Below are 25,756 nucleotides of genomic sequence, written 5' to 3'. Positions count from 1 at the left end.
ATAGCATAATTTGGGGCAGTAAATCCAGCTGCACACTAAACAGAGCGATGCAACTCACCTTTGCTGTCAGACAGCCTGTTTGCCCCAGGGATGACAGGATCTTTCCAGGCAGCAAACCAGACAAGGCAGAGGCCAGCACTGCAAAGGGCCAATGTGAACGTGTGCTGCTAAGGAGAGGCCAGGAAGGAGGGTTCAACCCCGGTGCGCCCCATCACCTGCACTTCTCCATAGCTAGGAAATGAGAATAATGGTAACATCGGTGTAAAACACTTGTCAGGCATCTGCAAGAACACAAACTACAGCACGCCAACTCTTGTGGTGGTCCCCAGCAAGAGGGTGAGCCTCATCCATAAACGCGCTGTTCTTTTAAGGGAAAAAAAAAGTGGTGGGAGACTGGAAGAAAATAGAGATTTCGCCATTTCCCTCTGCCAGATAACTCTGGTTACCTAGGAACAGACACACTTCTCTAATGCAGCCAGTTCTTCTCATCAAGCACAGGATGAGCATTTATTGTCTTGTGATCAGAAGAGAAACACAAACAAAAACCAGAGCCCCACAAGTGACACGAAACATCGCACACGTACATGCCGCATGATGCCGAACGAAACCGGGAGCCAGGTCCAGGTTAATGGTGTTAAGGAGTCTTAGAAATCTAATGTAAACATTAAAAAACATACAGAGGAGTCGGAAAAAAAAAGCCACAGCAGTTCAGGCAGCGTGTTGAGTCAACTTTCTGGAATTACGGTTTCTGGCATCTAAGAGGATGGAGGGGGGCGATGTGTTTGGAGATGGCAGCTCCCATCCAGGGAGGTTTCATTTAAGCTTAGAAATCTCAGGCAGTGTTCGCTAATGGATCATGATATTGGTGTCTGCCTCCAACCATTTTGGTTTGCAGGCTCCTAAGTACACACCCCTCACTGCATCAAGAAGGTTGGAAATGTGAGGATGGGTGCTTTAAAAGAGACCCCCGGGTTATCCAAGGGGAAAAAGAGAAGCCGGACTCAAGAGTCCCCTGGCAACGCTTCTCCTCTTGGTTCAATTGAAATCTCCAACCTGAAACACTAAAAAAAGAAAGACTACAATTACTGCTGAAAAAAAAATTTGGCAAAAGGCCGAGGATGGCAGGGGTCAGAGACAGAGGAGCGCAGTGCACGGGCACCCCGCGTCTGGGCCCCCAAGCACGGCCACCCTCGAGTGCGGCCCCGCTCACCTCACCTCGCTCCCCCGTAGCGCAATCGTATTTCCAGGGAGTTCATCGACAGGCAGTTCTTTTATCACTCTCTGATGGCAAGCGACAAAGAACACTTAAAACTTCACTTGACACAAGACAAAGGCACCTAAAAGCTTGACAACACGACCGGGTCGTATTCTATTAAGAAGGCATCAAGCATTTGTACTTACAAGCACATTGCACACTCGCAAGAAAAAAAAACACCCTTGTGTTTGGAGCATGAGGCAGAGCCAGCAAAAGGCTGGCTCTGCAGCAGGGGGTCAGTGTCGCTTGTAAACTGAAGTTCGAGGAGGCTCTGACCTCCCATTAATGTTTGCTTTTGCTTTGGCCCTAGTAAAAAGGTGTCATGCAGACTCCAAGCTGTACTTCACTTAGTATTTACAGTATGACACGGGAAAAGTTAATAGAGTGAATGGGAAGTTTTGCCAGGGGGATGGGGAAGGAAAAGTTCTCCTTCATGAACCAACGTTTTATTAGATAAGGCACATGTAGAGACAGTTTTCAAAAGATCACTTGCAAATCAGTTCCACCTAGCAAGGACAACCTCCCTGTCCCTTTCCAGGAGCCAATTTTGCTTTCCAGTTATTTAGTGTGGACGTGGAGTGATTCCACTTCCAGTGTAACACCTCTGGCGTCACCTCCTACAACTGGCCAGGCTCTGGGCCTGACTCTCAGGGTGCCCCACACCTCTCAAGTCTCCAAACTGGAGCACTCTGCCCTTCACTGTCCGTTGAAATTCCCAGAGCTGCAAACATTGAACACAACTCCCTACAAAAATATCGGGAACTGACCTCCCAGTTTTAACAGGTTTGAGAAGGTTCCTAGCAGGCTGTTGAAGGAAAGGAAAAGACTGCAGCCTTTGCTGCTTGGATCATTTTAGGACACAGGGGAATTGGATGGCTCAGGCTCCAGGAGTCCTGATGTACATGCATGAGATGAAGATGAGTGATGAGACTAATGCTAGCTCTCAGGGGAAACAACCCCTCCCAAGAGCGTTATCCTCTCTTCAGCTGATTCCTGGGGAAAGGCAAGAACCTCTCTCCTCCTGCTCGTACAGGGAAGGAAATCACTGCTGGCGACGCAGACACGTACCAGCTCTGCACAGCTAGCGTCAGCTACGAGGACTAACGAGCTTTCTGAGACAACTCACTGCAGAACGGTTGGATTTTAACTGCGTCGGTAGAAGGCAGAATTCAATTTATCAGTTGTAATGGAATTACTCCCAAACCACACTGGGGCCTCAGCACTGAGATCAATAGTTAGCTGGCACCCAGCTACTGGCCAGGAGCCCAGAAAAAAAAAAGGTGTCCCAACAGGAAAAGGCGTGTCCAGTACGGCATGTATTGGGTCAGCACAAAAATCCTGACGCCACGTACCTGGAATTCAGATGGCACAGAGATCTCGCGCTGCCTGCCTGGAAAGGGGTGAACGTCACCCAGGCAGCCAGGTCCAAAGCCCAACAGCAGTCAGCTTTTCAATAGTTTCCAGTGGGCTTTGAATCAGGCTTTTAGTGAGCAATCAGTAACAAAATGAGATGAATCTGCATCTCTGCAGCGCACGGATCTAGCAAAAACTTTTGGAGCCAGGGAAAGCAAGACTTCTATCATAACAACAGTCCTAGCTAGGCAAATGAGGACTCTTGTGGACTTAGTATCTGAACGACACTCACCCGCAGCAAGCGCTGTTATGTAAAGGATTCTTCACCCGAGAGCGCAAGCAAATGAGGCTGTAGATTTTACAGATACCTTCAATATCACTAGTACCAGATAATTCAGGTGTTGCGTTTCCCTTAGAGTGAAAAATTCCAGATCATTCATCCGGGAGAGCAAACACCGGTTGCTACTAATGCTCTGATTGTGTTTGTTACAGCTACAGACGATTTGGCGGTGCGCTGTGCATGTGATGAAAACTAAGTGGGGAGGCAGGAGAAGGAGCAATTCTGGTAGTGTTCACCGTCACGGGGAAGCCAGCCTTCTTCACATATGGTCATGAGAGCAGTCCTCAAGCAAGGGCAGTGAATGGTTGGTTCCTCAGTCTGCAACAAGGCGAATACTGGTAACAACACAAACAAACAAAAAACTATCTTTCTGATAAGGCCGTGCAGAGCTCCCGAGGTGCCGTGGGCTGACAGCACACATCTTCTGCAGTGACGAGGAGACAAAAAAACAAGAAAGTCCCCAGAAGACTGGGGTACGTGTAGGGGAATGCAAATGATCTTTTCAAATAACAATCATAAAAGGACCAAAAAAGAAGAGAATCCAGGCAATTTGCAGCTGTTGCTGCTTAAGGCCATTGGTTTCCCGGGGGATAGTTGGGCACTGTGGGATACTCTGGCAGGCTGTTCCCAGAAAAATTGCTGTACTGGGCCTCCCTGCTGGGGGGGTTCCTCCATGCACCGCTGTTCCACTCATCCTGAGCTTTCTGAAAGCTTCCACCAGCCCCTCGGTAGATCTTGTGAACCTAATGGAGTAAAATAAGAGGAAAAATCAGCAGCGGGTACCTACACCTCTTCCTGAGAGGACTTATAGTCATTTTGGTACTGTATTTGTTCCTCTCTCTCTGCAAACAGCTGTTTTTCCAAGGGAAAGAAAAGGCACAAAAACTCTAATAACATAATGAAGAGGTGCAAATGGATAGTATCAATGCAAGGCTTGAACTTGTCTTAGCCATACACCTGGGATTTAGGTTGGGGATCCCACAGCAACAGTCCATGCAGCAAGGCAGCTAGCCCAGGTTAGTGGGCTGAAAACCCCATAAAACCGTCACTGCTGCTTCAGTGGGGCTGAGGCTGAAGGACTCAGCTGTAGCACATGGAACAACCTACACCGGGAACCCAGGGACACAAAAGATCTGGTTTAAAGGTCACACCACCAGGCAACACCTGACAGGGCACAGGGCAGTGGCGCTAACCATGGTGACAGGGGGCAAAACGCTGCCATGAACCTGTGGCAAACTCCATGATGGCAACTACTCTGAGACAGGGTTTTGCTGGGCTAATTGCCTGTCCTCTTTCCCTTCTATCTTCTGTCCTCCTCTGCCATCAGTCTTCTGAAGCTTTCCAGAAGGTCTTATATCCAAATCCAGCGTTCTGCAGACAACCGAGGACCACTTGCCATCCTGCCACCCTGTCCCTGCTGCGGGCATCTTGAGATGCTTCACCGTTACAATCCCAGCGACGCTTGGCTTAAGTGACATAAGGAACATGGAACGGTGAACACGTCCAGCTCAAGCTGTCCTGCATTATCTGCATTCGTCCTCTAAATAGTCCGAGATACACCGACTGACTACACTACAAAACCTTTAGAGGCAGTGATGGTTCACAGTGGCTGCTGAGCTGCCTGTTCACGTTACTGTGATACAAAACACAGACAATCCAAGTCAGAGAGACATCTGAAGCACCTACCCTTAAAATGCAGATGAGCATTGTGACCGCTGACATTGTAAACATAATGGCAGGAAACAGCATGAACACAGCAGATGCAACATTGGTGCTAAAGAAAGTAATTGCTGCCAACCATCCGCTGCAAGAAACAAAGAAACAGTATCATTACTGCTCTCTTTTTTAAGCACAATTGTTACCAGAAAGATGGTTTACGCACACAGAGAAGTTACAAAGCAGCTTTAAAGCTCCCAAAATTGAAAAAAAAAAACAACAGTGAAGACGATGGTCAGAGCTAAATGCAGCTCAGACAGGTATTTCCCCAAGGTCTCAAATCTGGCTTGCCAGCATCCCTTGCTAAGCCAGTCTCAGATCTTTAGGGGACAGCCAGCTGCAGTGAGGCTTCAGGGAGAGAAGATTTATTCCCAGGATGCTTCTGGTGGTGCAGAGGTTGTGCAACCAGAGAACAGACCTGGGAACATGGAACATTAGGGTCCTCCGATCTGTAATGCATCTCTATTCCCTTTGATGGCAACAACCAGACAGGGCAACTTGAGAGCATCAGCAGTTAAAACTAAATGCTGTGCAGAGTCTAGGACTTTCTATTATTTGCAGCTTCAGCAGGAATTGCTCTCAAGTCTCCAGAGACAGAAAGTTAAAATGCCAAATAATTATAACATAACCAGGGACAGACACTAAAATGCTTCCATTTATTTTAGGACAGCTCTCACAATACTTGCTCTATAGGCCAACAGTGAGTCATCGTGCACTGCTCAACATGTGCTGCAAATACTTTGAGGGCAATGCTAAGAGAGGATCAGATCAATCTTGAAACTCTCTGGTTAAACAGCACAAAGGAAGGACATCACAGGAAGGTGCTAAAAAAAAACAGGCAGGTGAAGATATCTGACTTCTGCCAATACAGGAACTCTTGCAATAGCCAGCAATGGGAGTAGACAGAATTGTGTACTCCAAGAGCAGATATAATTATGCCACAGAGGAAATTAGAAAGCTTCTTCCATCCCACCCTGTACAGACTCCCACCAGCTCCTCTAACGCTCAGGGAAACAGCCCGTAGGCTGAAACTCTCAGGCACAGGAGCTGAGGGCTCAGCTGTAAGGCTCCAGGCGTGTCCTGCTTACCAAGCTCCCCATCCAGAGAAACCGATCGCCTGCAGGACCGTGAGAACAAACTGTGCGCCGAAGACGAAGAAAAAAGCCATAAAATTAAACGAGCTGTCCGACCTGCGAAGGAAGGAGAGGCAGTTAGGGGGACACTGGCACCTTGCACTGCTTCGTGTGAACGTTTGACCCCATCACGCACACACACTCAAATGTGCTATCTCAGAAAAGGTCCCTCAACAGCTATGAACTTTGAGGACAACTCCTCTTTCCCTGGCAGTGAAAGCGCACAGATCCATGAATCATCAGTGCCTAATCTCTTCCAATAAGCCTGGCTCCTGCAATTGCTCTACTGAAGTAATTACATATATGATGACACACGAGGAAAGGCAGTCTCCTGCAGAACACAGAGTGCCCAAAGCATTTCTCTGACCGAATATCTGAAGTCAGCGCTGCCGGACACCTGCGCAGCTCAGCCACCAGCAAGCAGGCGCAAAAGAGCCCAGACACCAGAGCAGTTTGCCCATGTGCTAAAAGTGATCCCTGAGCACGAGAGCCCAGCTGGGAAAGTCTCAGTGCCTGCTTGTCATGAAGCTTACACGCCTACGGTTAATAACCCAGCACCGGGACAGAATAGGAGGAAAAATAGCCACAAGAGAAGCGGGTGGTACGCTGCCTGGGGAAACGCAGAAGTGTGCTTTGGCATCTGCACAGACTCCACATCTTCAGAACGTGTACACGGAGAGGGTTCTGACTATGTGAGGTTCTTTTAATTTATGCAGGTGAAATAGGAAGTGTGAGTATAATCCCAAATAGGAAAACGGTCCCAGATCTGCTCATGGTCTCTCCATTACGGGCGCACTGGGGCACAGCGCTGTTCTGCCACAGGACATCTTTGTCCTATTAACTCATCTGTGTCGATGAGCCAGCCTTCCACTGCAAGCCCAGGCACACCTCTGAAACCCTCCAAGCCAGCTGACCTATCATTTTTAATGATACGAGTTATTCCCGCTCTCTCAGGAACCCAAAGGGCCCGTGATCTACAGAACAGGTTTACAAAAACACTTCAGTAGCTAAAGCAGCAATTTGGTGCAGTGGGGACTTTACAAAAGAGCTTCAGTCATTCCCAGCCCCTGCTCAAACACCAAAAGTATTTTAATGGTCTTCATAGTTCTAGCCCATAATGTCAAAAGCTGAGGGAGGCAGGACCACAGGCTCTGGCCGAGTCAATGCCACCAAGCCTGCCTCCTCTGAGACAAGTGGGAAAACCTCCGGCCAGAGCCCTGCTGCTCTGCATGTGTTGATAACGTTATCTTCCACCTCCCAAAGAGATGGCTAGATAGATGCTGTGAAAGAAAGAAACCATCCCGGAGAACCCTTGTGATCCCACCCTTCAAACAGCAGCACCTCAGAGTACAGCAATGTGGAAGAAATACTTTAAACATGGACTGTTCGCGGTAGTGCCTGTCATAATCCAATTAACAAAGGATTAGGCTCCAGGCTGAGCCTTCAAACAGATTCTTGCAACTAAGACCTGAAAGGGCTGGAGGAGTCTTCACTTGAAAGGATCCCTGGGAATTAGTGGGGATGCACAGAAAAGGTGATTTCTGATCCAGCTTTCTGGTGCAGATTTGCAACAGCTTTGCCCTAGCGCCAAAGCTCTGCAGCTAATTTAATTTTGGATGCAGCTGTGTGACGAAGGTTTTACGAAAGCATCCTCACAGCACACGATGCCAGTGTGGAAGGGCTGCGTCTTCCCAAACGGCACAGCGAGCGGACCTGACCTGGCTTTCCAGAACCAGGACTACCTGCAGCCCCAAAACTACCCGCGCTGCCCCGCTGCAGTGTTTTTCAAGCCTCTTCTACGACGGACGTCAAAGTTGACGGTCTCTGGGCTTGCCAGTCTGTCTCTAGGGCTTATTCTTTTCTTAACTGTAGCAGTCTTTACACAGAGTAACCTCAGGGACCTTTCGGTATTCAGTTGCATAAACACATACAAACAACATTAAAGAAATAATTAGAAACGGTCCTTGTAAGCCCAGAGGAGGTCAGTGAAGAAGAGTAATGTTTCCCAGACTTCAGAACGGAAAACGCTCTTTGAACAGAGCTCCAGTCGGCACTTGGAGGCTCTCGGGCTTCTGAACTAGAGATGGAGACAAAACCCCAGCCCCAGAGGGCAAGAGTTCAGAGCTGGTATTTTCACATCTTTTAAAACTTTCAGATGAATCCAACGCAGTGGCCTTCCCTTTCAGTCAGAAATAATCCTCCCCTGTACTCCCTCGTGTAGTCCCTGATATTTTAAGCACCTCGAGTGCATTAGCTGCCCAGTGTTGTTAGTACACAAAGTGTAAATTCAGAAGAGCATTTAAGCAACTAACCTAGCATGCGTTAAACAGACAGGACCCCATCTGCCAACTCTCGTATCTGTCAGCTGCTTTTGCTGCTATCTGGACTAACTCATCACAGAATCTGGTAAATGATCAAAATCCAGAGGATTCTGGTAGTGGGGAACCAGAAAGAGCTTCCCCTTCAGAGTCCAAATCCCTGACTCCAGTGTGGGGCCTGCTGATGACTGCGGTGTGACCCAGTGTCACCTGCCCTCTGTGCCACCTCTCCCTACACAAAACTGGAAAATGCTCAGGACCTTCACAGCTCTGACGAACCTTACGCATTAATGTCTGAATAACGCCTCGTGATACACACGAAGCACGAGCAAATGCAATCAATTATTAATTAAAGTAAAAATGCAGGATGGCTTTAAAGACTTGTGGAGTTTCAGGACTCGCCCTAGTGAACCACTTCTTTCTAAAAAGCAAAGCAGCCAAGTTCTCAGGTATCTAGAGACAAAATCCAGAAGAGTGCTTGGCTCCTGATAACTAAATAGTCTTCCATCAAAACAGCCCGCAGCAAAGCTTTACCAAATCAATATCCACCCTGATGTTACACTGCTATGAGGGTGCTGCTAAGCCTGAGATATTTGGGTGAGATATGAATTTCATCCTCACAGAAGTGGCAAACTACTCGGTGCTGCTCACCCCAATCCGAGGAGGCAGGTGACCCTTCATCTACTATTTAAAAGTTGCCGCATTCTTCACTGAAAACAATTCTGAAGTCAATGAGACATTCAGGTATCAAACCCTTAATCTTTATCCAGCTCTCCAGAGGGGCACTCCTCAGCAACAACACATCTCTCTCCCAGAGGAAGCAGAAACTCAACCGCCTCGTGGGCTCCCACTTACCGAAAGGCTTTGTACGCCGGTCGGAACCAGCAGATGTAGCCGCAGGGACTGAAGAGAATAAGCCAGAGGATGGCCAAGCCAAAATTGACCCCAGAGCCTCCTCCGATCCACCAGGCCAGGCATGCAATTATGTTCACTACTAGCGTGATGCAGTAAACTGTAAAGAGAGCACAGGAAAGAGCGTGAACTCATTCTGCTTCACATCAGAGGAGAAACAAACAAACACCCAGCATTATAATAGGAAGGACCAACACCGCGGCGGGAAACTCCTGCCCAACAACACGACCGCTCCGAGGGAGTCGCAGCTTTCTGCTGTGAGCCCAGGGGCCAGCAGCACGGACACGCGTCCCCTTCCAGAGGGTGAGGAAACTCCCCTGGGGCCTGCCAAAGGATGGACATCTGGGTGGCAACTGGTGCGACCAGCACAAGGCTCAGCCTGGGACTGTTACGAACAATGAGCAACCCCCACTTGTGGCAAAACCCCTTGATGAGAGCAGAGTGGTGTAAAAATCTGCTGTGCACTCAGCATCCCATTGCTTTGGTCTCTGTGTTGCTGCCTCAGGAGCTATTAGAGCTAGCAGAGTGCCCTGCAGGCTCTCTCTCCATTTCCCTGGGCCTCTGAGGAAGTCTGGAAGCAGCTTCAGGGCTTGTAAGTGCTGCCTTGAGCAAGGGAATAAGCAAACTCCAATCACGCTGAGAACACGCGAACATAAGGGTGGCTTAAAGGCCCTTTCACATCCCTGTCCCTGCCACTTGGATAAAAAGGAACAGTTGACAACAGATCCCAGAGGGCACCAGCGCCGCACTCAGTAACCGTGCAGGAAATGCCTTTGCCACCCCCTTTCTCTGAAGCTCGACGTTACTGCTGAAGCGAGGCTGAACGCTTCCTGGGGTTGTAGGCTGAGTTCAGTCCCTGTGCCAGGGGCTCCCTGCTTTCCCCCTAATACTTGACAGACTCCTGCAGCTGTCCCCGCATCCCCCAGGCTCTGCCTGGGTCTAGCGGGCTTAGCCCAGTTACAAGCTCAGATTTTGGAAAACAGGTGGTAATTCATAAAATCTTTTGGGGGTAACCCGAACCAATTAGCACAGACAAAGAGAAATGAGAAGGCAGACAGTCCAAACACCAAGAGCCCTTCGGTGCTGCCTGGGGACGAGGTCACAGTAGGATCACTTTAGACCCCGGTCTCATTTACCAAGTCAAAAATAAATCCCTCAGTTTCTCTTCCCCTGTGCTAAGCAAACGTGCCCTGCCCATTCCTTTCTTTCCTACAAGCTGCAGCTCTGCAGCGCGCTTGCACATCTCTGGCTTGGTCTTCTGACGCTCGGTGCCAGCCTGGCCTCTTCCTCCAGTGACTCTTTTCTCTGCCTTCACTCATCTCAGGGGCTGCTAAAGCTACAAAATTGTGTGGTCACAAAATCATACCGACAACACAGCCAGGAGAATCTAGCGTGTAAGACATCCTAACCCAGCTGCTTATTCTGACATACAAGTTACATGAAAACTAAAATAAAATACTTCTACAAAAGAGAAATGTTCTCCCTCTTCTAAGCAGCTAACAACAAGGCTTTACATGCAACGGTTTGGATGTATCTTATTACAAGGGGGAAAGAGTTTCAATTATTTAAACTTCATTTACGTAACAATTAGCTGTACTTCTCAGAATTATTATTTCCAGAAGTCAATTGTTTTCCAAAAGTTACTGAATGAGAAAACAAACAAACAAAAACACATCAAGTCGAGAGCACCTATAACGTTGTAAGGAGCTTCTGGTCCTCCCTACGTGTCAGGCAGGAGCTTGTTCACCAGCAGTGGGAGCTCTGGTACAGTTTTCCCCAAACCACCATCCATCTTAATAAAATGCTCACATCCAATTAAAGTAATGAGCGTTCAACCTTCTAGCAACGACTTTTATGTTTCTATTTTTAATACTGGCCTTTTCTTCTTTACTGCCTTCCCTCTGTACATGTCTCTTGCTCTCTGTCCCGTCCCCAAAAGTCAGGGAGACACCCCCAAGAACTGTGCAGCAGATGGAAATTTAAAACTCATGGTGAAAATTCCAGGTCTCCCCAGCCGTGCATATGACCAGTCGCCTAAATGGCTGGCACCTCTCCATCCTTCCATTAACTTGACTGAGGGGCGCTTTGTTTAAGGAGAGTCACACACAAAGGCAGCTTTGCAGCATGCAACATTTAACCAGTTAGTCTGAAGGGACAAGCAGTTTCTTCAGGCAAGAAAATTACAGAGCTCATTTCAGCATCTCTAAATAACGAAAGAACAATGGAGTGATAGATTATGCTATTATTTATGCACACAAATCTCTCTCATACACACATCCTATACATCTGGAATAAAAGCCAGGCTACCAAATGCGTATCTGGCAGAAAACAAGCTTTCCTTCAGTGAGAAGGGTAAATGGGATGACAAGCATTTTGGGAAAAAAAGATAAGCAAGGCAAAAAGATTTTTAATCTTCCAAAGCATTCCCTGTGGTTCTCTAGGCCTGCCACACCATTTTTCATCCGATTTTATTCCTTGGAGAAGAATGGTCAATTTTCATTACCGGCTTTTGAATCGCTAAGGCAGACAACGCCAGCCCAGAGAGCCAGCAGCTCTGCTCCTACAGAATATCAGCAAATCACCAGCTGTGACCAAGGGGATCAACGCCCTTCAGAACAGGGCTGGGAACGTTCTAGGGGCTAAGGGAAGAGACAGTGTGAGGCTAGAAGGCGCTGCTTCGACTGGGAAGGGAAATCTGGCTGGCACAAACCAGGGGGCAGCATTCACAAAGCAGGGTGGGGAGATGGGCAGCGAGCAATACAGGTCATGCTAATCTTCTAGCCTTCGGTTCTCCCATTCCTCTTATTCTAGGTGAATCAGGAATTACTTTAAGAGGGCTATTTTGGAGGGTGAAATATCACTTGACATTAGAAAAGACAGCAGATACAGTCTGCTCTGTTCTTCCTCGAATTTACTAATAGGCTTTTCTAGCACTGATGCTCTCTTCTTTCTTCAACAGCAGCTCTGCAACAAAGATTCAAGGCACCGCAGCTTGAAATTTGGGCATACAGGTAAATTATAGCATTCTAAGAGGAATCATTGTTTCTCCTCACTTAATTGCAGTCAAAATCTTAAAGCTTGTAAGTGATCAAATTCTAAGTTTTTCTATTACACATACACAATCTTCCCAGAGCAGGTTTTTTATTCAACTTACAGATCCATACGTGGTAGATTCTTTTCACCAGGGCCTGGTAATCGATGGGTATTTCATCTGCAAAATTCTGGTAGAAACATGGCTTCAGAGGGATAAACTTGGGGAGCGGTGGGAAGTTATTCACCTTTTCTACAACGCAGAACACAACAGATTAGCTGAATGCAGAAATGATCTTGCACGGCTGAACACGTGTGACATCCTCCACACCTTCCCGGGACAGCCCTCCGAGTACGAGGGGACTCGCGACTATCAAAAAAAAAAAACAAAAAAACCACCTTAAAATAAGTTCAGGGACAAAGCTCCTCAGGAAGCAGGCAGAGGCCAGCTAAGCTGCTGGCCAGCAACACCTGGGGGCAACAGACTGCCCAGAGGTTTTTAGTTAGAAATCCTCAGATAACCCAAGAAGGAGGAAAGACTGGTGGTCTTCCAGACAAAAGCAGACACAAGCTCTGAGTGGGTGGGCTTGCTGGGGCAAGGCTTAGGCCCTGTAGTAGATACGTGCTCGTGACTGTAAAGAAGGGTGCCCTTGGAAAGCATCTCTAACGGGAATTTAGTACTCAGATGCCATCCAGTTGAAGCAAGGCAAGACGTCAGGGATGATTTTGCTGTTATGAGATTCATTAATGTCCCCTTCTTTCTTTCTAAGTCAAGTTTTTATGCAAGGTTAAGACCCAGAGGGGAAAAAAAAAAAAAGAAAAAAAGCTTTGCATTCAGATACCATAAATCAGCAAATGCTGACAAAAGCAATACAGTGAAGAACTTACCTTGGGAAGAAATTACCTTTTAAAAATCAAGTAATTAAATGCCTAAATCCTCTGTATTTAAGCTGCTGTCAGCTTCTAGACAGATCCACAGACAAATCTGTGCAATGTGCGTGTGCCTGGATGCGAGTTTCTACATGTTTGGGAATGTTTGCTCTTGCCTTCAAGTCTTGATTAAAGTTTGATTCCAGGGCATTGTGACTAATTGTCTCTAGTCTACTTCAGCCCCAGTAAACAGAATTAAAAACAACCAGAGGAAGAGATGAAGAATGTCCTGGGAAAACCTCCAAATGGCACAGAAGACGAGAGGAAATGTCTGAACAAGAACTGTCAGCGCAAGAGTTCCCCTTCTCTTGCCATTATCTCTGTGTGAGAAGACATTCTGCAGGAGCAGCTTCTTAACTTCATTTGAAGATTGGCACGGAAGCATCTAAAGCTGTATGCCATGCTTTAGGAAAGAAAGCGCTTTATTTCACACAAAGGAAAGATGTTCATGCAGAAAATATGGTGGGGATAACACCCATTGTGAGTACACAACAATTAAATATGGAAGAATGTCTTAAGTCACCAGTCCAACTTGATTTTTCAGTAGACTTTTCCTCACGAAAACAAACATTACATCTGCTGCCCCTCCTCACCCATCACCTCTAAACGCATCCTGCATTAATTCAGATGCCGTCTAGGGCTGGCATTAGTTACTGGTTAACGCCTACTGCTAACCACATCACATGGAGCACTGAGTTTCCCTGCCTGCTTTCAAAGTCCATAGGAATTTGGACTTCTTAGCGCTAACTTTTGGTAAGTTATGAACACCTCCTGGGCTTTCTCTTGGACAATTTGTCTCAGATGTCCGTAAAAGGACCTAACAGTGCTGGATCAAGGGAAACAAAGGGGGTGCAGCTCGTAAAGCTGAAGAGTCAGCTCTCTAGGGAAAGCTCTCTAGGGAAGTCAGCGAGACCAAGGTTAACTGACCACAGTAAAAGTGGATTCTTTAACAATCTTTTTTAGGAGGGATGGGGAAATTTTGTTCTGTCCCTCTTCAACAAGAGATGCAGCTAGTGACTTTGGTTCAGCTCTCTTCCATTTTCTCCCTCCTCCAGTACAGACCTCTCACCAACAATAAAGCTGCTGCCAGCCTCCAGCGCAGAAGGCCCCAAACGGTGGGGCCAAAACCAGCTGGCCTTCTGGGCACCAGCCACTGCAATTTTCAAGCTCACAAAACGCTCCAAGTACTTCCATAACAGTTTGCTTGATACAGAAGTATCGGGATCACACCTCTTCTTTGTGGCTGCCCAGCTTCAAGAAGCCAGATGACTGCTTTCTCCTACCCAGAGACCCGTGTAGTTTTCCAGTGTCCTGGGTTACTCCCAAGAAAAGACAAAGAAATCAAATGAAAATATCCTCTTTCATGTCCGACTGCGGAACTTGGAGTGCTCCAGCACTCCCATCAAGGCTTGGATCAACACGTTAGATCAGCGAGCACAATCCATGCTTTCAAAAACCAAACTGTATTACCAACGAACAGCAGCTGGGTGCAAGTCCTGGACTTTGGCTTATTTTAAAAAAGTTAGGAGGAATCTTGTTACTAGTTTAACCACAAGTAAAATTAAGCTGTATCAAAATTGACAGCACAGCTAGGAATGGAAAGTTGTTTAGCCTCTGAAAGGAAGGAACTACTCTCGTTTTGGGAATTAACTCCATCCTCATAAAACTTTCCAAAAAGTCACACCTAAGCCTTTATTGCTAGACCAGTAACCTCTGCTAGCAAATCTATGCAAAAAGGAACATGAGCAGGGGAGAAGAAACGAAGAAGCTAAAGACCTTTAGGGATCACTAAGATCTCAGAAAGCAAAGTGCATGTGAATGACTTACTAATGAATTGCAGCCACCACGCCATACTGAAAAACATTATCTGGAACCATTTTTCTCTCTCCATTGCCATAGTCTGAGGTGCCCTTACCTGCCATTTCTGTTAAGTGTTCCCTGACGAAGTTTCAGACAGACTGCAAGAGATCTATGGGAGAAAAAAAAAAAAAAAGAAAGAAAAAAAAAAAAAAAAAGAAAATCAGGCCAGCACATATCACTAACCAGCACCCAAAAAAGCTATTAAAGTTAGGAGCATCTCTGCACAGAGCTTGACTCACTGTAAGCCCAGGGTTCCCACTGCAAACCACTAAAGACTGCACAAATTTGGCACGCTGGAACCTTACGGAAAGGCTCCTGGTTTCTCCTTGTTTCTACAGAGCTCCCCTGGAAGCATCTCACCCTGTGCAAAACTGTCAAGGGTTTTGGTGCTTGTCTTATTCAGCAGCAAACAAATGTGCTCCGAGGGTACCTGGCAAAGGCTGAGGCTGCACAGACGGCCGCTGTCAGGACACGTGCACCTTCCAGCCGAGGCAGACAGGTCTGGTTGGGACCCAGCAAAGCGCACGCGTTGGAAGAGAAGCTTGTACCAGCTCACCAGACTTAACGCCTCATTTAGGTGCTGAGATGATTTGTTGGCTCCCTGCGGACCTTCCCGGCGCCTGAAACAAACGGACGGTCGCTGTTAGCTGGGAAGGAAACTGCTGGTGCTCGGAACATCAACTGGTACGCGCGGCCTGACATCCTTCCGTACGGTGATAATTCCGCACGACTGTATCGTAAGGCAGATTTAGTCTTCCTGTTACCACCACCGAACACGGCCGCGATTCTGGAGAAATCAAATCCTGTGAAGTTTGCTCCATGCTAGGCGTGTTGCTGATGATGGCACAGACAGAAGCCACAGAGGGGTTTGCACTGAGCAGCCCCTTCAACTCTACTCACTTCTTTGTTTCAGGACAACCACCGTGCGCCCACACCTGCAAATTCCAGGCTGACAACATGGACCACGGCAGAACAACCCTCCAAACGGGCATTTCAGGGTCTATGAACAACTCTCAAGAACGAAGGCAGTACAGACTAAAAGCTGCCCCTCCAAGAACACAGCAAAGGGCGCTGGGGTCAGAATAGCTGTGTTGGAGCCGGAGCTCTCGGGATTTGCAGCAGCTCCTTTCCCTTCTCTGCACCTCCGTGCTGTCCTCCCGTGTTCCTGCTCCAGAGGGCGCGGATTTCACACGGGTGCGATCATTTTGTGGGGGCTGCAATCTGTTTCCTCTTTATTTGACCTACTCTGGCACAGCCCTCAGTGGTGACAACAGCACTGATACAGAACAGGACCTGCCCGGGACGCCGACTCCTCCTGCGCACGGGCTGCAGGTATGCGCTATCTCAGTTATGTCAACGTCGAGGAAAACACATTGCTTTGCCCGTGCAGTCTAAAGAAAGCAACGGCGTGGGGACAGGAAGGCTGCGTAAATCACGAGGCTGTCGGGCGGGGAGCCCCTCGCTAAAGGCTCGCACAATGGGGCCCCAGCGCAGCCAAAGCCGCCGGGCTTTCCCACAATACAAACAGCCACCATGCAGCCTCTGGCAGGCGTTTTGTAACTTAGAAAATGATTTAGAAAGGCTTTGCCTCCTTTTTCCTTTTTTTTTTTTTTTTTTTTTTAAATGTGTGAATAGAAAATAAATATGAGGACAGTTCGGAGTACAATTAGGGCTTCGCCCCACCCAGCTGCAGCTGCTCCCAGCTGAGATCCATAAATTCTGGGGGAAGAGCAAATTACGGACAAACACCAGTTATGCCAACACACGAAGGGAAAGGAATCTCCGGTGCTGCTGCCCTGGGAGGAGGGAGCTTTCCCCCATGGACACCCACGGCAGCAAGCTCAAACCTTCCCTGGGCATGGACTCAGACCTCAAGATCCAACCCAACAACGTTTTTTGTTCAGTGGCTGAGATCGGCTTGCACACGAGTCACGATTTTCCCATTTCCCCAGCTTAGCAGTTAATTTTGGCAGGATTTCTGCAAACCGGATTGCAGGGTCTTGGGATAACGGGCCTCAGAGTCACAGTCAGGGAAGAAGTCTTGTGTCTGACGAGCGAGGACAGTGCTCGACTCTGAGGGCCAGTGACTGACTTAGATGGAAAATTTCACTGCGCAGCCTCAATATCCTCAAGTCAAGCTCCAGTTGCAAGAGCCAAGCACAAGGAAACAGATAAACAGGTACAGATACACAAGGATTATCCAACCGCCTGTGAATTTCTTGTGGAAGATAACAGCACATACAAATAAGCTTTCTATTCCCAGGAGTGTTTTCAAATTAATTGGAAATAGATAAAAATCAACATCCTGCGCTCTGCCGCAGTGATTTCTTCACACAAAATCCATTATTTGTGGGAGGAAAAAAAAACTAAGGAAACCGTGGTGTGAAGTGAACTTCCTTTTTCCACTGTGCTCATACGCAGTCAGTGAATAGCTCCCAAGTTTACAGAGCGGCTCACAGAACTCTCAAAGGCCCGTCGGAGGCAATACGGGCTTTTCTTCATCTGTATTTCAGAGACAAAAGCGCCCGCTGTCACTTCAGCAGACGGCATTTTCCTTTTAAACCAAGACACGTATGCGAACAGCACTGGTTTTCTAGGAAGCACACCCCAAGATCACCCCGATAGGAATCATCATCTCTGGTAAGGGAAAGCGTGGTGCAGGAACCCCCGGGGTTCCTGTTTGGGGCACGTTACCCGACTGCAATCTATTTCTGTTCCAGCCCGTGGTTTGACATGAAATTTATTCCGTCTATATTACAGTAACTGGTTCTAAAAGTTTTTTTTATTCCTCATTATTTGCTTCTTTCTCTAGAAAGAGAGAAGAGGGATAAGGGGAATAAATAAGGGGGAGGCCAGAAGAAGGGAGCTGGCCGGGCGGTGGGAGAGCCGACCTGGGTTCCTGCTTTGCCCCAGCCCCTGGTGAGCTGCGGCGAGCCACCGGGACCGGACTCACAGCAGGACCCCGGCTCCTCTCCTGCCATCTGCACGTGTCCCAGCCAAACCCCGAAGTGCCTCGTATCCCAGGCCTTCTCTAGCAAAATTTGCCAGCTGATGGAGCCCTGCTGTCAGATATTCTCTGTAGCGCTTTGTTTTCTTCCTGATGTGACGACACGCGAGCTTCTACGCAGATCTGTACCCAAGAGTTTAACCCGAAGCAAAGCGAGTGGCAGGGTCCCTGTGTAACGGTGACAGCAGAACTTGCTGATGCTCCCTCGTAATGCAGCGACTTCACAGGTGGAGTACATGTTAAGGAGATTTGGGTACAATGCAAGTCTCCTTAAAATGGTTCGGGCTTACCCCTGAGGTGAGCGAGGCTGTGACCTGGCATCAGGCTTCCTGAACTCACCTTATGCTGCAAGCCACGAAGAGCCCAGAAGAGCCACGATCTAAAAGCAAGGGCACCCCGCAGAGACCCCCAGGCTAGGGAAGGAACCAACGCCAGCGAGCCTGAGACAGGCAAGTGCCTTGTTCCCATCCCTTCCCAGCTGCATTTAAAAAGGAAGTGGGGACTCTGCCCTGGTTTTTAAGGGAAAAGGCTTTCCTCAGAGTGTCACTCCGCAAGGCACCAAAGCGCTTGGCCCAGCTTTACAAAAGCAGACCCTGCACAGCTGCCACAGCTCCTGCTCGGCAGCACAGCCCCTCCCCGACACGCGCTGCCAGCCCTCGCAGGGCCACGCGCTGCCCCTCCAGCGGTGCCAGCACCACGTCCACAGCCTTCTGTGGGATAGGGAGGGACAAATCCAGCGAAAAACGTAATCCCAAAGGCCGCTCAGCACCAGTGAGAACGGGGAAACTGTTTATGGCAGTGCTTCTGCTGGGAAGACGCACAAGGCCCACCGAAGTTAGCAGGGTCGACCTCCTCCTGCGTGAGCCCGAGTGAGGGAGCCCCTCAGGGACGCCAGGATTTCCAGGAACGTGGCTGCCCTCCTCTCCTCCCATTGTGGAGCTGTGAGTGGAGGTGAGAGCAGGGCTGAGGGGAAGCGATTCCCTGCAGCTCTCACGCAGCCCCACCCACAGCAGACAGGGAAAGGCCCCGGTTTAGGTCCCGCCGCACACAGAGCAGACAGACGTTGACTTCGATGCGACCCCGTCCGCAGGCGAGGCTCAGCCACACACGGGCAGAACCACAGAGGCTCCGGGGGAAGCACGAGGACACGCGTTCAGGGCACGAGCCCGTTCCTCCGACTGCCGCCTGCTCAAACCGGCCTCGCATAAAGGACCGGGGCTGCAGACGACAGCACGACATCAGCTGGCCCGGGATAAAAAAGAACCAGGTACAACAGACCGTCAGTTACCTGCTTAATGTCTGTCACCGCTCCTCGCCACAGGCCCTGTCAGAGTTTCCTGAGCTAGTTAACGCTCCCGAGAACCGAAGTCCAGGGAGGAAAAAAAACGCCACGCGTCTGGCCTGCCTCCCTCAGCGACAACGCGGGACAGAGTCGCTGCCCACACCACGCACCTCAGGAAGCAAAAACCCCTGAAAATCCCCGAGCAGCGCTCGGGGGGAACACGGCCGGGGCCCGGCAGCCCCCCAGCTGCCGTCGTGCTGTGCCCGGGGCCCCTCGCTGCGCCCCAGCCTCCGTCCCTGAGCAGCCCCAAGGCTGCTCCTGACAGAGCTGACCCCGATCCCTCCCCACCACCCCCGTCCCCGATCCCCCCCCGCCCAGGCGCCAGCCCCCCCAGCCCTGTCCCCGATTCCTTCCCAGACACCGCCCCCCTGCAGCACGCTCCCCTCTTGGGCCGCCACCCCTCTCGTCCCCACCCTCCCCGTTAATGTCACCCCCCTCCTGTCCCCGTCCCCCCCTCCCTGCCCTTGTCACCCCCCTTCTGTCCCCCCGTCCCCGTCCCCTCTCTGTCCCTGTCCCCCTCCGCGCACCTCTCCCCTCCTGCCCCCATCCCCCCCCGCCCCAGCCCGGCTCTCACCGTGCCCCCCTCCAGGCGCGGCGGCCCGGGCCAGCTCCCCCGAGCCCTCCGCGGCTCCGCGGGGCGCGCTGGGAAGGAGAGTCCGGCCGGGCGCCGCCGCCATGGCGCTCACGGCGCCGCGGACTACAACTCCCAGCACGCCCCGCGGCGCGCCCGTCACGTGAGGGGAGAGCCGGGGACGGGGCGGGGGCTGAGGCGAGGCTGACTGCGCTACGGGGTAGCGAGAGGGACGAAATTGCGGGGGGGGAAGGCGTTGCTGGCGGGGGGTCCCTCACCCCTCACCTCTCTGTCCCTGTCGCCGCGGCGAGGCCACGCGTGACTTGCGGCCGCCAAAGTGGGCAGAAGCACCTGGAGCACCTCTCCGTCCAGAGCATCGCCACCCAGTCCCCCATTAAACACCCACCGCCCCTGAGGCGGCCGCACCCCTCGCCCTGCGGCAGTGCCTCTTGCCCGTGCAGGCCACACACACACAGCAGAAACGTTTTATTTTCAGGTAAACAGAGCTGTTTTGGGACAGGCGTGGTGTCCCAGGTGGCTGCGCCGTGCCCAGGACACGGCAGCACCGGCGCTGCTTTGCAGGCACCCGCAGCCTCCGAGCACGGCCACAGCAGCGTCCTTGGCGTGCCCAAATCCTGCTGGGAGCTCAGCCCCTCTGAGCGTTTGAGGATCAGGCCCTGTTGTGTAGCCCAGTCCACACAGTTTCAGACTCAGAAATCCAAAGGATTTTGTTTGTCGCTCATGCTGACAGAAACCAGAAGCTCCATGGAAGTTAATCATATAACTTAAGTAGCCTGATTTTTTAGTTAGATTGACTGGGCTGACTAATGGTGAATGCCACATTTTATTTCCCGGATTAGTTACAACGTGTATAGGTGATAGCTGGATTCAGGACCCAGGGCTGTGCAGTCACTCAGGAGACTGCTATTTATAACATCTATCATTAAATGCTGATTTCACTTCTGAATAAGTCAGCTAAATCAGCACGAGCAGCAACCAATGCGCTTGCCCAGGGCCCCGTGCTTGCGTGACTTACCTCCTTCTGCAGAATTTAAGCTTCAGCAAAACGGGGTAGTGAGGATTTAGCAGACAAATTACCCCAAAGTCTTTGTGATAATGCAGCCTGAGAGTGGTGTACTGAGAAGTCCTCACCCAGCCTCACTAATACCTGGATTTATAACATTCTGGGCTTATATACTTTAATGTGGCTCTATAGCTCCCTAACTCTTCATTTACACTGCATTAGTCTTATTAACATAAGTACCGATCAGTCTCCAAGGTACCAGTGCTATGTAAATGCTGTTAATTTGGCAGTATATAAAACCCACTCTACTTCAAAAATATTTACAGTCCCCGAGGCTGTGGTTTCTGTAAACAGAGCACTCCAACCCCAGGCTACATGATTCAGACTCATCCCTCTAGTACTTAGCTAAGCAAATGCTGAGGCCTTCACATCTCTTATCTGCAGTTAGGCAAAGTTTCCCTAAAATACAGGTCTTGGGGTTCACTGCTCATGTTCGGCCCCTGCTCCAAGCAGGCTGCCAAGCATTGCTTAGGGTTGCTCCCCAGAGGGCATGGGCAATGCCACTGACTGCAGTATTTGCCACATGGGCAAATATTTTCTGGAAGGGAAGGATCAGGCCTCCTATCACCCCATCTATCTGCAAGGATAGCAAAAAATGTAGGGATTATTTTAGCTATAAACCAGTAGAGGTCACTCCGCCCCAGTAAATCCAGTGCTACCGGAGATTTGAGCCACCAGCAAGAGGGACAAGACTGCTTACTGGGAGAAGGCTTGATGGGACACAGGGTGGCAGAGCCCAGGGATGGGCTTGTGATTCCTCTGAAAGGAAAAAAAAAAAAAAAGGCAGCTATTTAAAGATGAAAACCAAATAAAGGTGTTAGCGCACAGCTGCTCGAAAGGGCTGTGGGCTTTACACCTGCACAGCTGCCAGAGCTGCAGCTGCTCTACACGCTGCCCCATGTGCAGCGGTTCTCTACGGTGCCAGGTGCCCCATCTCTGCAACCTCCCTGTCCAAATTGGATGATTCCTTCCCCGCGTCCCCACGAGCCGTGCCCTATTTCTGGCTGTTCCCGGCTCTCCGTAGCAGCCAGGTTTTACTGTGCAATATATAACTCTGTGGGTGAGAACAGCGAAGGAGGACACTTGCTGCCTCCTGGGAGCGGCAGGGCGGTATTGGCTGCGGAGTGGGTGAGGAGAGATCCTCGTTCATTATTTCGCTCTGCTCCACAGCTCCCTGAGCTCCACCGTGGCTGCCTGGGGACACAATGGCTCTGGGTCTGCAAAGGGAGTGAGCAGGGAGCTCACTGCCAGGTGAGGATTTCAAGGGAAGCTAAGGGGGCAAAGGGTTGAAGTGTTGCATACAATACCTCTGATCCACTGCATCCTGATGGAGAAGCATCCTTGCACCCAGGTCCTTGTATCCTTGCTGTATTCAAGGCAGGTGTCTTCCTTTCTTCCCTCTTAGGGTGGGTACCATTGGAAAACAAATCCATGTCCTGCCTGTCTTGAAACTTGTCTCCAGTACTGCAGGGTGAGATTACTGTACTCAGCTTGGTGTCACCTGGACAGGTTTCCCACGCCAAGCCCTCTTCCCAAGCTCTGTTCCCACTCTGAGTGCACAGGATGGAGGATGCTCAGCAGCATGGGAAGTGCTCGTGAGGGCTCCAAACCCAGCGCACGCATAGGAGACAAATCCAAATTTTTCCCTGGCTCACTTAAGCGCATGCCTGGTTTGAAGTGAATAAATAACACCTGAAAACCTCTACTGTTTAGCCTTGTTTCCAAACAGCGTGCTGGATCGTGGTGTCTATTAGAGCTTGGTCCTGAGCCAGCTGAACAATTAAAGGCTAGTCCATGACTTTGAGGGGTTTGCTTCCAGCCTCAGTATTTGCTAAAATTTAGAATCACACTATTTCCACCGTTCTTATTTTTACCTTGTAAAACAGACTTTATTTTTCTTCCTGTAAATTTTGTGCAATATACATGTATATACCTATAGAATACACCTCAATAAAAAGTTTTTCTTCCATACATTATATTACTTTTTATTTAATGTCATGAAAAAATCAGACAAAGCTTTTGTCCTTAAATAAACATTTCTCCCTCCCTTGCCCTCCCTTCCTAGCTGACTGGTCTGAAAGAGGAAGTTTTATTTAGTTATTTTATTTTCTTTAAAAAAATAGAAATTACAATCTTACAAGACAGACATTCAATGAGAACAGAAGCATGTTCCTAAATCTAAAAAGTAAAACATTTCCATAAAACCTGTTGGTATCTACAGGTAGGTATGTGTGGAGGGTGTTAAATGGAAAAAAATAATTTTCCATTTCTTCCTTTCATTCATATAGATAAAAAATAACATAAAGCCGACTGAAACTTTATATATTTTCTCTTTTGCACCAACATTCACAAGAATATATATTATATATATTTTATCCATTTTTATACACAGTGTGAGGGTTCTGGAGGTGGAAATGCACACTCAGCTAAATTGCCATAGCGAACAAACAAACACAAAATTAATCTTCATCTGGAAAAGAGCAATCCCTCGCAGCTGAGGTCACCCTGCTAAAGGGAACCATTTCTCAAGGTCTTTTTGAAAATAAAGCGGCAAAACGTCTGGCTGCTGGTGGGATGGAAATGTTTCTCCGAGACGCTGAGGACCGAGCACTGAGCGAGTCTGGGGTCTCAGGGCTCCAACGCAGCCTCTCCACTTGTCACATGCAACACCGGGGCAAGGGAGCACGCAAATCTCCCTTTTCCAGGCATTTCTACTCAGGCTTTTTTTGTTCTCCCTGCCCCTTAAAGCTCAATTCCTCGCGATGCCAAGCCACTGTCTGTTGCTGGCACAGAGGGGAGCATGAGGGACCTCAGCACAGGGACCACGGCCCTGTTTATTTGGGCAAATACGGAGGAGCGAGCCGAAAGCAGGGGCTGCAGCCAGCACAGGTGCCGCAGGGGCTTCGGTGTGCTGCTACCATCCCTTTCGATGCATATCGCCTGCCCCAGGGCACCTGCCCAGATCCCTGGGCACTTGTTCGGCTCTCAGATGGTGGCACAATGGGCACCAGGACCCAAACTCCCCTCCTCCTGAAACAACAGTTGATTCTCTCCCACGGAATAATTTAATTGATGAGGGGGCTCATTTAAAGAGAACATAAAAGTGCAGGTTCCCGCAGTTTGGCAGGTTGAGTTACTAGTGTTTAATACTTCCAGGCTTCCCTAGATTCCCACGTCGGCTTTTATTGCTCAGAATCCCAAATCTCTCCCATTAGATAGATGCTGTAAGCAGGAAAAACGCAGCTCGTGGCGAGGGCTCAGTCTTTTCCTGATTTAAGGTGCTTTCTTGGTTTCTTTGCCGATGAAATGAAAACGGTGACACTGACCAGTCGTGCATGTTGGCTGACAAATACCAAGGACGTGAAGAAGGGTGTGTGCTTTTTTTCCCAAACATTTCAAAACATCCGCAGCTATTTCCTCTGAGAAAGGGATCGCTTGCCCTCTGTTTCTGCAGGAGGGCAGAGACCCCTCTGCAAAGCACATTCATTTTCTCGAGTGCTTTTCCCTAAGGCCTGCCTTCCCCGGAGAGAGGAGCCAGGAAGCGAACAGTGCTGTCGGAAATGATTTTTCAAAAAGGCACAACCCTCTAGACGAAAAAGGCAATACTGACTTCTCGCTTCTGTCAAGCTTTAGGATCCGAGAGGGCAGGAAACAAGCACGGCACATCCCCACCCCTGCTAACACCGCGCTGGAGAACAGCGCATTGGCACTCGGCACTGCATGGGGCCGCTGGGACGCTCGGCAGCCTTCACCGGAGACGTGGGGTCTACCAACATCGGGGAGAGAAACGAGGCTGATGAACTCCAATGCGCTCCAAAAATCAGCTCAGACGGTGGTTAACGAAACCAGAAAGCGCACAGCTGTGTGGTGGACGGCGGCAGCCAGGGAATAGCACAATCCCAAGTTTGTCTTGGCCTTACACCGAAGCAGAAATCCCTTCGCCTTCCCGGCAAGTCTTCCCTGATCGAATTTGGTCCATGTTCTTCCCTAGGAGGTCTTTTAACTAGAAGCGTGAATATCCCCTACATCACTAAGAAAGCTGCTCGTACAGTTTAGGGTATGCAGTTACAGAAATGAAGGTCTTCGGCTCACACTCGGTGATGATCCAAACTGCCAGAGGATGTGGTTGGACGCATGAGAAATCAATAGGAAGCGAGAAGGAGCTTGGGATTTTAGCCCTTTGTCAGCAGAAAACAGGGCTGCCTTGTAGCAGGTCTTTCCCTTGTTGCTTTTGGCATTCGCTGCAGGAGGAGCAGGAACAGGGACTGAAAAAACCACGCGCAGAGCCTGGCCGGAGAGCCCCTCGAGTGACCCTGCCAGCATCACACCACAAAACTGTCCCTTCTTTGCCTTTTGGGCCTCCCAAGCTCGGAGCAGCCCAGCTTCCCAGGAAAGAAATAAGGACCTTCCGCTTCCCTCTGTCCCCAAAGACAGATTTCGCCCTGAAAAAGCCCTCAGGTTCTGCTAAGCAGAGAATAAACAGTTCTAGAGAGCTCCTGGGGGGAAATCCCTGGGTGCAGCTCGACCCATGGCAGAGGCAGTGCTCCTTGCGGACACGGCAGCAGGACTGGCTCCGGGCTGGGAGGAGGAGGAAAGGCCACAGAACCTCCTCTGGGTGCTGAGCCACGGGGAATTTGGAAAGGTCTCGATAAGAAAACTAAAAGTGACAGCCAGGACCTGAAAGAGCCACCACTCACAGCATCGCGCAGGGACCGGCGTGTGGCTGCCTCCAGGGTGCAGCAGCCAGGAACCGAGATTTGGCCACAATCACAAGGGCAAAGCCCCTCTCGGGTGCTTGAGAAAATCTGCTCTGAAAAGCCATCCGGACCGGGGAGGGGGCAGCCCGGCCATGCAGCCCCAGCCTTTGGGCAAACACCTCGATGGAGGGCACGGAGACCCTGCAAA

General features: G+C 49.7%; 1 protein-coding gene and 1 long non-coding RNA gene across 4 annotated transcripts; one reads left to right on the top strand and one right to left on the bottom strand.

Annotated features, from left to right (window-relative positions):
* Positions 1-474: 474 nt before the first annotated feature.
* SCAMP4 (secretory carrier membrane protein 4) lies at positions 475-19,929 on the bottom strand. Of its 3 annotated transcripts, none has more exons than XM_035569657.1 (8): positions 19,771-19,929; positions 15,278-15,467; positions 14,903-14,956; positions 12,182-12,310; positions 8,971-9,127; positions 5,753-5,854; positions 4,635-4,752; positions 475-3,691 (listed from the first exon to the last, which is right to left on the bottom strand). In XM_035569657.1, the coding sequence occupies exons 3-8, from the start codon at positions 14,907-14,909 to the stop codon at positions 3,515-3,517; spliced, it is 690 nt and encodes a 229-aa protein (XP_035425550.1). In that variant the 5' UTR covers positions 14,910-14,956; positions 15,278-15,467; positions 19,771-19,929; the 3' UTR covers positions 475-3,514. The 3 variants fall into 3 exon arrangements, with proteins under 3 accessions (XP_035425550.1, XP_050571566.1, XP_035425551.1); XM_050715609.1 differs by having other exon boundaries at positions 15,404-15,467; positions 19,771-19,904; XM_035569658.1 differs by lacking the exon at positions 19,771-19,929 and adding an exon at positions 19,143-19,458.
* Positions 16,475-22,689, top strand: LOC118259844 (uncharacterized). Its single transcript, XR_004782122.2, has 3 exons — positions 16,475-19,121; positions 22,022-22,102; positions 22,257-22,689. It is a non-coding gene; the product is annotated as an uncharacterized LOC118259844 (long non-coding RNA).
* The last annotated feature ends 3,067 nt before the right edge of the window (positions 22,690-25,756 follow it).

The sequence above is a fragment of the Cygnus atratus genome, chromosome 26 (assembly GCF_013377495.2).
Source record: "Cygnus atratus isolate AKBS03 ecotype Queensland, Australia chromosome 26, CAtr_DNAZoo_HiC_assembly, whole genome shotgun sequence".
NCBI lineage: Eukaryota > Metazoa > Chordata > Aves > Anseriformes > Anatidae > Cygnus > Cygnus atratus.
This window is presented reverse-complemented; position numbering and strand designations above follow the sequence as displayed.

Coding starts and splice junctions, on each gene's coding strand:
- SCAMP4 (XM_035569657.1), bottom strand. Junction 9,128..12,181: donor AATCTACCACGTATGGATCT/GTAAGTTGAATA, acceptor CTCTCTTTACAG/TTTACTGCATCACGCTAGTA. Junction 4,753..5,752: donor TTCTCTGGATGGGGAGCTTG/GTAAGCAGGACA, acceptor TGTTTCTTGCAG/CGGATGGTTGGCAGCAATTA.